The sequence below is a fragment of the Chinchilla lanigera genome, unplaced genomic scaffold, assembly GCF_000276665.1.
Source record: "Chinchilla lanigera isolate Chin_1 unplaced genomic scaffold, ChiLan1.0 scaffold00035, whole genome shotgun sequence".
Lineage (NCBI taxonomy): Eukaryota > Metazoa > Chordata > Mammalia > Rodentia > Chinchillidae > Chinchilla > Chinchilla lanigera.
The window spans coordinates 10,163,380-10,180,297 of record NW_004955436.1 but is presented as its reverse complement, the minus strand read 5'-3'; the positions used below and the strand labels follow the sequence as shown (position 1 = coordinate 10,180,297).

The following is a 16,918-nucleotide window of genomic DNA, read 5'->3' as shown; positions in this document are numbered from 1 at the left end:
CTATTCCTATAAGTGATATATACATATAGAAAAAATTAGCTTTGTTCCAAATAACTTTAAATTTACCCCTTGTCTTGGTCCCAATAATAAATACTACATTTTTTTGTGATACTGGGATTGAAGTCAGGGCCTAGCACTCTACCACTGAGATACATCCCCAGCCCATAAATATTACTTTTCACAGGGATAATGAAATATAACCTTTTGAGTGAGTCCAAAGATCTAAAGAGTCATTTCTTTATGATGCACGTAAAGAATTAGTACTGAAAATGATAGTGGTAGAGAGAACTTACTGAGTCCATTCTATTCACCTGGGCTTGTTCCAAGAATCTCTCTAGCTTTGTTACATAACTGATGAAAAGCTACAGTATTATCTATTCAGATACAGTCTAAATATTTGAGGGCACACACTCATGTATCTCTTTCAGATCTTATTTAAACAATAATCTTTGTGATATTGACAATTAATGATTATAAAGCATTTGTAATATTTACAATTTTGTTTGCTTCTCTAGAGGTAAATCTAACTACTTTACAATCTACAGCTAGAATATATACATTATCAAGATGAAAGGCCAAGCAAACAGTGGACACTGTAAGTAGTTGATGAAGTTGATATATATGTATAATTTAAATATTATGTGCTTGTCTGTATTCATACATCATAGTAATTATAACAGTCTATCTCTATCTCCCAACACACTTGATTTATTTAGCAATATTATCTAAGAAATTTGGAGCCAAAATGCTTGTGAGCTATAAGATTTATGACTAGGGATTAAATAGATAAATCACCAAGGTAAAACTATCACTAAGCCTTATACTTCAGATGAAGGTTAAAGCAACCTTTAGTATTTTTTATTTCTTTTTTTCTCTGAAGAACCTGTGGATTTTTAAATTCCTTCTTTTGGATTATACATGAATATTCAGTTTATGCCTCAGCGTTCCTAACTCAGATTATAACAATAATTACAAACAAACATTTTAAAAGGATAGTTTCCCTAGATCATTGTTAATTGATTTTTTTCATGAAAACATTTAGGTAGCTACATTAAAATGAATTTTTCCCATCACAATTATGCACATAAACTATTATATATATATTTTAGATTGTTTTCACAGTGAAAGACTATATAACTCTAACCATAAAACTTGAAGTATTTATAAGACAACTAGATTGTCATTGATTCATCAAAATTAAATCTCAAATTTAAAACAGGCTACTATTCATATCCCAGTTGTACTACTAATGATAATATTATTATTTTGTTATTTAATAATTACGTAATATGGAAGCTTCTAAAAATTGAACAATCTCTAAATAATTGATGTTACTGGTGTTACTATTGTGCGGTTTATTTTTTTAAAAATCAACATTAATACAATACATAAAAATTGTAGTACATATACTTTAGGAAAAATCATCAATAGATACTGAGAGAATCCATTTGCAAAGGTCAATGCTGCTTTAATGTTTACTGAATTTATTTTTTATTCAGGAACAACACAATTAGAACCCATTATCTAAGTAGAAACACAGCAAATATAGAGGAAGAATGGGTCATACACTCCCGCAATTACCAAAGCAAGATTCTTTCCCTAATGGCTCCTCTTCATTTATAGTAATGGTCAGTCTTCATGGGAAATCTATAAGGTCTATGTATTCAATCAATTATATATTTTACAAATGTGTCAGGTTAGGAGTCACATAGCTCAGTGAATGGACAACTCTGCTGAACTGATGGCTATGCTAATACTGATGACGTTTTGGTGGAGAAGGAGATGTGCTGAGAAGGAATCCTCAGATATAATCCCTCCTCCCTTCTCAGCTGAATAGTACTGAGCAGTAGTTTTTGTGTATACATGTTTGCAGAATGCCATCCAACTGTGGTGAATGAGGGCACCCTGCGTGTGTGCCTAACCCTGCATGCGTACTACACATAGCAAGTTTTGTGTCTTACTGAACCAAGAGATGGTTGAGTAACCATTAATTATGAAGGGATTCATTAGATGTGTTCCCATATATTCATTATTTTCTAGTAGCTTTCTCTCTTGCCTCCTCCTCCTCCTCCTCCTTCTCTTTCTCCTTCTCCTCCTCCTTCTCCTTCTTCTTCTCCTTCTCCTTCTTCTTCTCCCACCATTTGTGATCAAAAGATATTCAATTTTGTGCCTGTCTCTGATGGTGCTTTAACCTCTGGAACTGTTTTGATCACTAATATACATGAAACCAATTTTTCATTTTCTCAGGGTCTTGCTAAACAATGTCACTTACCTGGTAGATACACTAATCACTTTTAGGGTTATCACTTGAAATTCAGGGTGTGGCTTTTTAAAAAAGCCTTTTGTGTGTACTATAGAGGACTGAGAGCACCTGGGCAATTTGATATGGATACTCTGTGAATCCTGAGCAAGTTACTGAACAACCAGCCCTCTGTTCACCATATTTTGTTCCTATTTTAAGCATTTCATATATTTTAGTTATGTAATTTTTACAGCAGCTCCATGAGCAGTCCAACAGTCATAACTGATGTAAGTTTGAAGAATGTGCCAAAGGACAGGCAGCTAAAAAATGTGGAACTTTACAGTGAACTAGAATTGAGACCATAATGCTGCTCAATTTCTGCTCAAAGGATTCATTTCATAATGTATAAAATGGGGGCAACAATATCTACCTAAATTATTTTTAAAATGAATTAACAAAATACAGTGCTTGATCCAAAGCCTAGAATATCATAGGCTGCTTTCATTAAATATTAGTTCTTCCTCTTCCTTCCCAAACAATGAGAAAGGAGGAAAATTCTGAAGGTAGAGAGGAGCACAAGGATTTTGTGTAGGCTGAGTAGTAGGAAGCAGAGTTGCAGGCAGGATTTTTAAACTCAATAACATAATTATCTTTAAAGTCTTCAGCTGTAGAACTCATTGAATTTACTAACAAAAGACCATTCTAAATAGGAGATTCTTGGGTAACAACTCGTATGATCCACTTGGTCAAGTCTTTCCATGAAAAGACCAGAGCAGAGATTGGACTTTAAAAATTATTTACAAGTTCTGTTCTGTGAACATTATCATTGATCGAGAGAATCAGTTGGAAAACACGTAGTATAATAAGAACTACTAAGCACAGAGATGTCCTTTAAGAGGGTTCTCCAAAGGAGAAATTTGTTTCATTTAAAATTATAGCTGGAGCTGGGCTTTTGCTCAGTAGGAGAGCATGTGCTTAGCGTGTCTGAGATCTTGGGTTCCAATCTCCAGCATGAAGAGTTACAATTAAATAAACAAAAGTAAATTGTGTACAATTACTTACTAGTAAAATTGTTGATTTTGTTCACTACATAGTATCCCTCATTTAAAAAACTTGGCTTCAAAGTCTATTTAAAATAGATTGCTGTACTTTTGTAAATTTTACTTACTAAAATAGAGGACTCTTGAAAATATAAGGGGAAGAAGGTAAAAGGTAAAGAGACCAGGCAACCAGAGTGTGTTCTATTTTTATTTTTTAAAATCTATTCCAAAGATTAGAGCTCTAGGACTATTCAAATAACTATAAAAAAAATAGTAATAAATTGTGTGAAATTTGCATTAAACATTTTCAAGATCTATATGATTTATAAAAGTTATAAGAGGGCAAGGAATATAGCTCAGTGGCATAAGTGTCTGCATGGCAAGCACAAGGTCCTGAGTTTGATTCCCAGTACTCCCCTCAAAAATAAAAAAAATTTAGAAAGTTATAAGAAAATATCGTTCATAGATCAGTACTCCTAAATCCATGATATAATGTGTCTCATTAAATAATTTTAAAGGATTCATATATAATTTAAGCACATATACATATAGGAGATAAATTATCTGAGAATTCAGGGACAGGATGGGTGCTTGAAGGTCAGTTGGATGAATTCCTCCATCTTATCTTTTGAGAGGTTTATGACTTTCCCGAGATTTACAAACAAATATCAGGAAGTAAAAACCCAAATGGTCAGCATATCAATGATCATGTGTCAGTATGTATGTATCCATACATGCCACGAATGTGTTTACATAAAATATGTCTTCTCTTTAGAAGTGGTTCAGAAATTAAAATTCAGTTCTATTTTTTGATGTTAAATCATCAAAACTAAAGCCCAGATATTAAAAATCCTTAAAAATAAAGTCATACCTTTAAACATTTTACATTTAAGAATCTCATGGTATCTTCCTGAAAATTTCATGTATCTATCTACGGTCTGTTTATTTGGACAAGAGAAAGAATACATGATATCAACAGCAAACTTGAAGAAATGCCTGCCAAACTCCTCAGTGTGGCAGGTCTGCTACTTACTTATTGGACGGGACATTGAGTGGACAGGTACAGGGCTGGCAATCATCAGAGGTCCCTTGAGTAGGGTCACCGTAGAAACCAGGAAGACATATATTGCAATAAGGCCCACCTGTGCGATCCTTACAGTTCTGAGGAAGAAATGTACACCAGGGTCCATTATTTTAGTCTCAAGCAGCAACACGTGGCCAAAAATAAGTCTACAAAGTCGTTAATCTGTTCCCTGACAGGTAGAGCAATTTCCCACATTAAATGGTCAATTTTACAACAGGGAAATAGCACTGAAAGTTAATTTAATATCTAGCTTATAAACTACTTGCTAGTTTCAGCATATGCATACTTACAAAAGGATGACTGAAATTCATTATAAATTTCTTCATTATGTAAATTTTTTCCTTTTCTTTTCTTTTGGGAATACGTGTATATGTGTGTGTGTGTGTGTGTGTGTGTGTGTGTGTGTGTGTGTGTTTGTGTTCTTATAGATCTGGAAGGACATTTTCCATTAAAATGGAGCTAAGTCTAGGTAAAAATCAATTGCTCAGCTTTAAACTGCTGATTTAATGAGAGCTGTAGCTAATCACACAGATCTCCCAGGATCATGCCCTGTAAGTTCAGACATTAATTTTGAATTTAGTGGACGCTGATGGTTTGGACAATGCTTCCCTATATTAGATCTGTGAAGACTTTGCTTGATTCATAATTAAAGGTCGAGGAAATTGAACAAATTTCAGCACATAGCATGGATAATGAAATCACAAGGCACCTATCAGTTTTCCTCAGACATTTTCAAAAGACTGAAATGACATTCTTAGACTCATGTACTTTTCAAAAATCAAAAGGAAGCTAAAATTGGCAATTTAGGATGTTTTCAAGCTCTGACATTCCAGCTTCACCATCAGCAAGTTGGAAGACATTTCCATTGGTAATTGGTAATATTTGATGTTTTCCAAATATTTTAAATTCTTTTCAAATTTATTTAGCAAAACATTCTAAAAGACAGTGTGAAAGTTAACTTCACTATTAGCAGTTGTCTAAATAAATATTAGGAAATATAAAACATGGATCAATTTAGGAAAAATTTTACCCTTTGGATCTTTATGTCACTTCCTTTCACTTTTCAAGTTTGGTTGAACTCCTCTGTTACCCTAAAATTTTTAATTTTTTTGTGTTTTGAAAAGTTATTTGTATACTATCATGTTGACATAAATAAAATTATATTGTCAACAACTTACGGAATTTAAAAATTAGGATCAGAAAACTGGCTATGCCTGATGAAGTATAAAAAAGTCTTTCTAGCTCATCTGAAAAATCTTGTGTCGCTCACAGAGGGCACTTCTCTTTAATTACTGATTTAAAAGAGAAAAAAATGTGGTGTATTTTTCACAATACCTCATTTTATCTTCATTCAGTGGAAACAAAAATACAATCTTAAAGCCCAAGTAGTTGTTGCAACCAGAACTATAAAACATTACACAACTGATATGATTAAATCAAAACTGGAAAAGAAAAGATTTAGGTTTCAGTCTGATAAGGTGGTTAAGTCTGCAGGTGACTTGGTGTACAAGTGCCTCTGATGTAATTGCTCCTATCACATATCACAACAATGGGAATCACTCAACCTTCTATTGTAGATTTAAATGTTTCCTTGGTCAGTTCAAATGTATTTTCAGTAAAAATGACTTTCAAACAGGTTCACATTTCAGCAGAGGTACGAATTTGTTCAGAAATAAAAAATGTATTTTGGTTCACTTAAAATCAGATATTCTTACAGCCAAGCTAGACCAAAAATCAACTTCTCTGTAAACTTCATAAATTATTTGTTTAATAATAGAAAAATATTCTCCTGAATAATAAAAAAGAAGCAATTAAGGTACAGGGTCAATAAAACAATAAGACACTAAGGGTGCCTTTAATATGTAATATTAAAATATTTTCTCCTTGTGGATCATCTCAGAATCAGAATGGTTAAAATGGTGTTTAACCATTTAATTATTTATATTATTTGAGACAAAGGTATTAATAAATCTCCAGGAAATATCTTATATGATCACATATTTTTCAGCTACCTGGGAAAACTCAGGTTTTTCTGTCTACATCATGAAAATGTCCAGAACCTCTTTATAATTTGAAGATGGACCCATGAAGATGGATGCACATCTGACTTTCCTAAATAATCCATATACTAGGTCTCATTAGCAGAAAGACACATATAGCACTGTCCCTTCCCTACTTTCTCTCAAAATTATGCTGAAATAAACTATCTTATTTGAAAACAAATGGCTTCCGTTGTTTGAAATATTGCATCATGAAATTGTCTTTAGGCATGATCTGCTTTCATCCTAATGAATTCTACTTGAGATATGACCATAGGGAACACTATAAACTTGATATGATGGCATAAATATTTTTGTATTTTTAGAGTTAAGTAAAGAAAAGCCACATTAGTTTTGAGCTGCATATTTCCTATTGCATGTTAATAGAGTGTTTAAAGGTAATTCAATATTTTCCCAAGGTACACTTGAAAAGACTACGCTATAATTAAAATGAAAATCACTTAGTCTTTTTATTTGTAAAAATGCCATTTGAAAAACTACTGATCCCAAATTAAGGCTATCGTGCTTTAAACTGCAATGCAATTAAACAAAATCTTATACATAGAAAACTGAAAATGTATCAGTAAACCTAAATGCCAAATTACATTGAAACAAAAGCCCTGATTTTTCATTTTGGATTTTTCCCAGAAGCTTTTAAGTAGAAAAGAAAGCGGGGGAGTGGTGAGGAAGAGAAACAGAACATTAAAAATTACAAACAACACAGTCTGCCTTGAGTTCTGCAGGGAAATGAGAGAATGATATCTTCCTAACCTGGCATCATTTCAGACGGTGTGTTCCCAAGACTAATGAGATAAGAAGCGCTGTTTGGAGCCTTATCCCATGCCAGACAATCATACAACCAGCACGCCCCTGAGTTAATCACAGTAGTCTGCTCAGAGTCATTCTCCAGCCTAAAGCTGACAGTAATGGAACGGGCTTTGCAGTTGCTAGACATTATTTTCCAGTTAAAAATATAGATTTAATTGTACAAGGAGAAACAACTCTTGTGATTATCTTTATATATTCATTATTTTAATCTAATGATGACACTTTGCATATAGTTAAATGTTCAAGTTTTTTTAAAAAAATATGTATTATGTCCTCACTTCAATGTGAAAAAAGTTAATTGCTAAAAGAGTGAATTATGTTTATTACAAAGATTATATTTTATACTTCTCCTATTATGGGGATATGAATCACTTCCTAGTTTGGAAGAACGGACTTTTGGTAGATTTATGGAAGGGACCTTGTATATTCATGGAGATATGTGGTCCAGCATTAGTTATGCTTTATCATGATAGATTTTATTTTAATTCTATTTTTAGACTAATATAACAAATACTTTTCCCAGGAAAAGTGTTTAGAAAGAGGAAAGAGCCCTAGAAGCTTGAAACTCATTTCGATAAAAAGGTATTTGTCAAATCACTTCTTGACTCAAGTGCTCCAAAGTAGTGACTACACTTCAGGATTGTTGAGCTGATGTCAGCGTTGCTGATCAGATCGGCTCCCCGAGGAGAAGTGCTCACCAGACATTCCCCCGTGAAGTCATCGCAGGATTCTGCATGACCAAAGCACCGGCAGGGTTCACAGATGCCGCCAAAAGCCGTGCCGTTAACCCTTCTGTGCCTGGGCCAACAGGACTGAAAGACAGATAAGGCTGCAGTGAGGCTTGGGTATTAGAACAGAGGCTCTATTTTTCTTTTTCTCCTGGTAATAGAAAATAACAGGTAGCAAACTCAGTAAATGTTCTTTGTCAAAGCTTAGCCATTATGGAAACATTACTGCAGCACTATGACTCCTCACATGGAAGCTCTGTACTGACCTGGGGATCATGGGCGGGTGTGAGATTAGAGGAAGCATGAGCTGGCTGTTTCTTCTGAAATGGCAAGATAAAGCACAGATATAAAGAACTGAAAGGTGACAGTCTCACAATAAAAAGCAGACGGGAATATAGAAGGAAAAGTACTAAAAAAGGCAGTAGACATAAAAGCGTTCTCAGAGTATCAGCCTAAGAGAGCAGCTAATGTCTTCCCAAGCAATTTGGATTCTCTGGCACCTGCTCCATTGCACATGCTGACTTGACTGCCCTTAAATCCTTCTCTCTCAGGAAACCTTTGCAATCATTTGCGGGACAGAGAGCAGCCCCTCCCTACTTTTGATACTATACACAACTCATTTCTAAATATGTAATTTATATATTTCATTCTCGATTTTTCTTCCTGCTTTGCTTTCCGAAATGTAAGCAGAATACTTTAAGAATTACTTACTCTACATTCTCATTTCCTTGAGAGTTTATTTGATGGTGTTATTCTACAATAACTTTGCTTACATTCATCACTGCTCTTTAAAATGTGAAACACTCTATTATATGAATTCTGATTAGAACAGGATATATAGGTCTTAGATTACTTATATGTCAGTGCCTGCTCTGGGTCCACCAACAGCCTTAATTAATTTTCCCTTCTAGGGGATTTCTGTAAACTGAATGAGATGTACAATAATTGCAAGGTGAATGCTACTGCCCCTTTGGAATATATGATTCTCTCTAGTTGTAATTTTGTGGATTATTTACTCTATTTCTGGATGGTGAGATACAACACTATATATCATATAAAGCCCTTTTTCTAGTTGAAAATGGAAACAAGACAGAACTAGTGAAGTAATAAAGTATACAGAACTGTATTCTGTGCTGTTGGAAACAGTCCTTGTGCCTCAGGATATAAGAACTCTTCAATTCAAACATCAATAACAAACACATGCGGGAAGGATGTGCAGATATTTCATACCTGAAAATGAAATCAACTTTTCTCTGAACTTGACCATGACCGAAAAACTTTCCATTTTCTACACATTTTCAATAATTTCTCTTATTACATTTTTTTGCTTCTATTGATTCTGTATAGAAGTGATTTCCTTTTGCAATAGATATTTTTAGAAACTGATAAAGTTACTTAGACAGAAAAGAGCAAAAACTTAAGGATATTGAAAATGGAGAGAGAACAGATGTATTGTTTGCAAAGCAGACATTCAGGGAGTTTTCCTTCGTATATATTTTTAATATTTTGAAATGTACTGCTCAGATCTCATCTTCTTTCCTCAAGTTTCACAACTGCTTACATCGCTCTCCCAGCCAGTGCTTTTGCCTCAATAGTCACAGGAAAAATCAAAGCTATCAGAAGCCATCCTCCTGCTGCTAAGCCAACAAATAAGCAATGCTCTCCACATTTTGCCAATTTTCCCCCAGGAATAAATGGAGTGGGGAATGTGGGATCCTTTTCCTTTCTAAAGGAAAATGATTCTACCGGTATTAGGGATTCTAGTGTGGGTTGTCTTTTCACTGTTCCCTCAAACTGCTGCATGATAAAAGCTTTCTTTTTAGTTGAATACTTATAATCATCTCAAAAAGTGATCTACTATCTCCATCAAAAATTAACCAACAGAAATAACAAAAATGAGAAAATTATCCCCTTAACAATATATACTGCTTCTAGCCACTTTCTTTTCTTTTCAGCAAAACTGCACCAAAACATCTTCTTCTCCAATTTCCTTGTACACTTAACTCCACGCTAACCTGACTTTGCCCACTCAGTTAAGACTTTGCTTGTCTTTGTCATCAAATTCCAGGTTGCCAAACCCAATTGGCCATCCTACAATTGTCTTTTATCTGACTTCTCATCATCATCAGGTCTCGCTGCCTTCTTTCTGAAAGAACTTCTTCATTCAGTGTCCTTGACAATCACCTTCCCCAAGCTTCTGTGTTTCCTCTGATGTCTTCTCTGACACTGCTCACGTTCAGCAACCTCTCGGGGGTTGAGCCAGGTCATTTCTCTCTTCTTGTCACACTTTCTCTTTAGTAATTATCTAGTTTGACCATTTGAAGCCTTCCGAGTTCTTATCAGGGCAAGTGCACAGGCTGAGTTCAAACCTTGTATCTTCCATCTGTATTCCATCTGGAGTTTACACTTCTCAGTCTTTCTGAGCCTGATATTTCTAAAAGGCACTGCTGATCCTCCCCTTTACCAGCCCAGCATTCTCCAGTTCAATCAGTGGTACCATGTCCACTGTTCAGTTTTTCATACCAGTAAATTATTCTCTTCTCATATGCAGTGTGTCAATAGGTTCTATTGGTTCTACTAACTTCCAGGCTTTGTACCTCCTCTTTTCCCGTCCAATCTTTGCATTCTCACCCCTGGGGCCTCCATGTGATGCTGTTTCTTTTACCTGGTATTTTAAGGACCATGTGTATATTGCTCATCACATTATCCTCCATGCTGAGTGCCTTGATTGTCTTAAAATACACATTCATCAAATGTTAGCTAAGCAAATGTACCAACACTTCTATGAGGTAGTTACCATTAACTCCATCATATAGAAGAGGGAACAGATTTGGTATAAAACTTTAATACTTCATTTTTCTTTTACTTCCTCAACTTTCAAGCAAAATGAATTATGATAGTACTGGGAAAAGAAGAAAATATTTAAATATTAACTGTACAGCAATTTGTTAGATATTGTGATGGTTGAGTATAATTATAATTTGATTGGCTGGGGAGCTTCCCAGGAGATTAGTAAAGAGTATTTCAGCATGTGTCTAGGTAGCTCACAGAAACAGGACCTTGGGTGCTATATCTAGTCCCTGTCCTCTTCCACCCTGGCAGTGTTTCCCTGCTTGGCTTCCTAGCTACCATGAAGTAAGCACCTTGTTTCACTATATTCTTCCACCATGATATTTCTGCCTTGGAGACAGAGGCCATGGACTAGGCCCTCTGAAACTGTGAGCTTCCTTCTTTAATGTATGTTGGGTATTTGGTCCCAGTGACAAAAAATTGGTTAATACAAATGTCAAGTACAAATGAGACAAGAAAAGAAAGATTCTGAATCAATATTGTGGCCCTAAATGAAGTAAAACAGAATGATTATAATTATGATGGCATAATTTGATTTGTTTTAGGATAGAGTAAGTTTGTATAAAGATATAATTGTCTTTATAGTTTACTAGCATTGACGTTATCCTAGGATTCTAGTGAAAACAAAGCTAGAATGACTAACCTTATGAACTAAGCTTAATTTAAAAAATTAGGATGTGACGGGACTGGGTAATACTGAGTATAGAGACAGAAATTTTTTTCTTTTTTGAGACTGGGTCTCATTATGAAGTTCAAGCTGGCTTTGAGCTAGCTTATGTAGCCTAGGTGGCCTTGAACTTCCAGTGACCCTCCTGCCTCAGCCTCCCGAGTGCTGAGATTACAAGTGTGCAATACCATGCCTGCCAAGACAGGAACTTTTGATAAAGAATTAAAGGAAGGGCCAGGGATATGGTGCAGTGGCACATTGCATGTCTGGCAAGCATGAGGTCCTGAGTTCGATTAACAGTACCAAAAGAAAAAAAAATCAAAGGAATTTTTAGAGAGTAAAAGAAATGAAGTCATTGTCCCCTGATTTGACTAAACTTTTCATGTATTTTAAAGTACTTTGGTTTTTAGACAATTATTTTGTGAGAGGTACAAGAAGCTTGTATCATCCTTCCTCTTCTTCTTTGTTCTTTCCATACTTGCCTGTCCCTCTCTATCTCTCATCATTATTTAGCATCTTTAGGGTATTTCTCCAACATCTCTGTTCGTTAGAATAGCATAGAGCTTGGAGTGATAATTGCTTTTGTGACATGTACCATTTATCAGTCCTTTAATTACAGAGTGCTGTGACCCAAATTTTCATAGGTATTTGTTTGTGTCTCTGAATAGATCACTAGTTCTTTGAGACTAGACTTATATACTTAAAGATTGTCTTATAGAATTAAAATTTACACAGATAAATTTATACAGTTTATCAAACATGTACAGAATTTTTGAAAAACATTTTTGAAGAAGGAAAACAGAAACAAAGCATAGCCAAATAAATGATTCTAATATTCAGACAATTTAGACTCAAGGAGCATTTGGTTCTTATATAAAAGATCATAAAGAAGACAACAATATGGAGTATATTTAAGCAAGAATAGAATTAAAATATTTACTATTCCAATTGAAATAGGAATTTAAAACTTCAAAGGGATGTCTCTCTCTGGAAATCAAAACTGGAAGACTGGAACAAAAGAATATTTCTTCAAATACAATATGTACTTTATATATAAAATGAAATTTGGGTTGACATTGGTAATGCATATCCTTGACTACTACTTTTCTCTTTCTTCTAAAGATTTTGAAAAAGCAAATACTTCAAAGAATTACATTTGGTATTACTTTTAGATAGGCAAATCCTAGCCCCGTTAAAGAAAACACATTTGTCATGGATATGACTCTAAACTCTGCATTTTTTGGAAGAATGCAATATTTTAAAGTACAAGAGAACTGACAAAGCTATGCCTGGAGTATTGATATAAATGGCATAATAGGGCAGTATTCTAAAGTAGAACACCTTGGCACACTTAAATCATTTCCTAAAGGCACCATTTTAAAAAATTTAAGTTTTTATTTATATGCAACCATTTCTCCTTATGAAGGAAACGGTGTTTACATTTTTTGACCAGATTTCAAGTAAAATCAATTTTAAACTACCTAAAATGAAATACAGTTAAATAAATAAAAATCATCCCGTTACATGGTACATTGTATTATTAAGAAATATTAATTATAAACCTACAGTACAAAGTCAACAATAACTATGTCAGATTTTAGTTGATAACAAATCAGTGAACAATAAGGAATCTTCCAGAGCAAGGCAATTCTTCCACATCCTGTATTCTTGATATTTTAAGCACTGTATGTCTCCCATGATGAAACGTGGTTATATTCTTAGAAACTAGGTACAAGAAAATTGTCATACACAGAAATAAAAATGGGAGAAAAATAAAAAGAAGTGTATTAAATTCTGCATAGCCACTGAAGTGAAATAAAGTGGTATTTTGAGAAGTTATTCTGCTATCATCCGGTATGCAATGGATTAAACAGGAAAGAAAAAATTACGGAGCATCAAATTTTCATTATAATAATGCAAAATACAGCAAAAGGAAACATAATTTCAGAATGAGATTTAAAAGATACGATTTTTTGATAGACACTCAACACTATCGTTTGTTAACACAATTCCCATGGGAAAAAGATCCACCTCTTTTTGGAACATTCTATGGACGGCACTGCTGGATGAACCGAGGCCTTATTCAGGCAAACTTACTTCACAGGAGGAGCCGGCATACCCTGGGGGACACTGGCAAACTTCCACAGCGGAAGCCACACTTCCGTCAGTTGGAGAGGGGACTGCAGACTCCAGGCTGACCTCGCTCATCCTAGGAAAAAGGGAATAAGAAAGGTGAGCAACTAATCCGGGTAGCACAGAGCTGCAGTAAAGGTCCAGCCAGAGCCATTTCGCATGAGGCAATCATCCACTCTGAGAAGGAAGTCTCATGGATAGATATCCACAACTCCACTATCGCTGGTTATGCAATCAGACCTTGCGATCCATGGGCCCTACATCCTTAGATTCAATGAACTGTGGATTGAAAATATTTGGGGAAATTTTTATATGTACAGAACACGTATAGACTTGAGTAATATCAGTAGAGAATAAAATCAATTTCCAAGGCATTTACATTGTATTGGGTCTTATAGACAATCAAGAGATGACTGAAAATGCATGAGAAGATTGTAGAGTTAAGTACAAACAAATACTACACCATTACACGATTGAGCATCTGTGGGCGGGGGATCCACTGGAGTCCTGTACTTATTCCCTGAGGACAGTGAGCACAGATTGTGTTAAGGTAAATCTGCTCATGTAGAAGTGCTGATTTCACCACCATAGAAATACTGGAACGATATGAGAACATTCCTCCTCATTTCCTGATTCCTAGCAATGTGTTTTAATTTTTGGTTTGGAGGGGTAGGTAGACTTTGAAAACATATAGTTGAAAGAATTTTTGAAAAGCAAATACTCTCCCAACTGATTATTTTAACATTTAAATTCAAAAAGCGGGTGACAGTATGTGGTGTGATCAAACAATGCAATGAATACTTAAAGTTCCAAAAAATATATTCTTTCAGTAAAAGACATTAGTCCCCCTCAAAATACTCTCCCTCCCTTCAGTCACGTTTATCCCATCATTCTTGCCATTTTCTGAAGCAGTTCCGGCAATTCTCTTTCGTGAGTGTCTTTAATTGTGCTATCGTGGCTGCCCTGAGGACCTGAATCAATTTAAAAAGTTTACCTCCCGTGGTGACTGTGACTTTGGGGAAGAGCTCCTAGTTGCAGAGTGCCAGATCCAGTGAATATGATAGATGAGGACACACTGTAATGCTTTTCAGAGCCTACCTCTCTCCTGGAGGGTATTGGCAGTATTTTCCTTCACACTTCACAGAAGCACTCAGGAAAGGGAAACTTCTAGAACCGCTTCAGAAAGTGGCAAAAATTCAAGGTGAGGGAGAGTACTTTTAGAGAGATTAATAGCAAGGTATCTTTTCATGTAATATTTTTATTTAAACACACACTATAATTATTGATCAGTCTTTGTAGTAATCTTAAATCTCAGACTTCCAATTGAAGTAAAGGATGGAAGTAATTTTGGTTTCTATTTCCGGAGATAAAGCGCATGTTGGTAGTAAGTACAAGTGAAACTTTCCCACATGCTCATTTGAGTTAGTTAGAGCTATTTTCTTAAATTGCTTTTGGCCTAAATTAAATCATTACTTCCCATATGTATGGGCTTCATTTTATTGGTATTTCTGTACCATCTGGTGATTTTAGCAGAGTGATTTAGCATCAGTTATTATTTTAGAGAAAAACTGGTTTGACCAAATTGCAAATTAAAAAAATTCTGTTTGTATCATCAATGCATACAAATAAATACATATTTGTTTCATTAATACACATTTAAAAATTTTAAAAAGAGTTATATTTTTTACTGGCTTTTCTCTATTCTTACAAAAGAGTGTATTACGAAAAGCTTTATTGTGAAGAGCACAGTTTTCACATAACACGGGATAGTGCTATGGAATATGTATGAGTTCACACATCAAGAGGTGAAAAGGAATCTAAACTGAAATCTTAGAACAGAGTCAAGCAGACAACAATTCACATCATAGCTGTGAAATTTATTAGCTTTGTGGCCTAGGAAAAAGTATTTATCGTGTTGAAGGTTCAAAGTTCACATCTGCACAATGGGGATAACATGACAGTGCATACCCCACGAACTTGGTTAAATAAAATAATAAATATAAAGCTCTTACTACAATATATATCACACATTGGCGGCTATTAAACACTACATATTTTACTCATATATTTTCATTGATTGTTGAAACAGAATAAAAATGACTAGTACAGAAAAAATTAATTGAACTACTTGTAAACCCAAATTATTTGGCAATGTTAAATAAACTCTTGAAGCACAAAGTTAAATGAATACTTAAAGCAATTAGGCAAAGGAAAGAAAAAATGTATCAACTTATCGCTGCCTGGATATGATATGATTCTATGTACAGAAAAGATGGCAGGACCCCCCAAAGACTGATGAGACAGATAAATGAATCAAGTAAAGTTGCAGAACACAAAATTAGCATACAAAAATCAGAATATTTTTATGCACCATTAAAAAGATTGCTGAGAAAGAAATAATGAAAACAATCTCTGATCTTGGATTTCCAGCCTCCATAACAGGGAGAAATAAATTTTTATTGCTCATTGAAAAAAAAATCAACCAAACAAAAGACTAAATGATTGCTACTGCTTCAACAATACTAATCATTGGTTTTAAAAATGATTGCTGAAACTTCATAACACATATTAGGGAATTCTGTAACCTAGGAACGTTTTCAACCCACTCTTTGCAAGGGCATACATTTTGACTTTCTTTTTCATGACTGATATTAGATTTTTACTGATTAGAGAATCCACAATTATGAAAGAATTTGGCAGATTTGGAGCTCTGTACTGTAATCAAGCTGGGGCAAGGCTAAAGGGTTTATTACAAGGTTAAAATGTGTTTTCAAAAGTGTAAACCTGTTAACAACATATTACGCATTTCAGCAAGAAGATTCTACAATGTTTATTGCTTTCTCTTCCACTTTCTTAATCCCAGGCTTTGGACACTACTGTGGAATATGTACGAATTCACATAGCAAGAAGAAGAAAAGGGATCTAAACCAAAATCTTAGAAGACAGTCCTGAGGGATAACCAGCATCCTCCAAAGACCAGGACATAATCTTTAATGCCAGACAAACTTGCCCTACAGCACTTCTTGAATGCTTTCTTTTCTAGGGGCATGGCATGTACATCCCTGTAAAAGGTTCTAGAGCAAGGGCATTAAAAGTCGCTGTTTTGCAGTGCTTATGTTACATGGGTAATTTGAAAATCAGAAATCAGAAATGATCTCCTTCCCCCACCAAGTAACCTTATTCATAATAAGATGTAGCTCCCTAAGAATTGTTTTTTCTTTTTATTGTTAAATATGAAATCCACACAAGAAAATCAACCATTTAAAGGGTACAATTCTTTGTCTTCTAGTACTTTTTTTTTTTTTTT

The 16,918-nt window shown here is 34.7% G+C and overlaps 1 protein-coding gene across 4 annotated transcripts in view; it reads right to left on the bottom strand.

Annotated features, from left to right (window-relative positions):
• Positions 1 to 16,918, bottom strand: part of Lama2 (laminin, alpha 2) — a 570,325-nt gene that overhangs the window by 219,804 nt on the left and 333,603 nt on the right. For all 4 annotated transcript variants that reach the window (XM_005389182.2, XM_005389183.2, XM_005389185.2 and 1 more), the window contains exons 15-17: positions 13,576 to 13,687; positions 7,932 to 8,045; positions 4,316 to 4,443 (exon numbers count right to left, since the gene is read on the bottom strand). In XM_005389182.2, the coding sequence (XP_005389239.1) occupies positions 4,316 to 4,443; positions 7,932 to 8,045; positions 13,576 to 13,687 (354 nt within the window). The remainder of the gene's footprint in view (positions 1 to 4,315; positions 4,444 to 7,931; positions 8,046 to 13,575; positions 13,688 to 16,918) is intronic.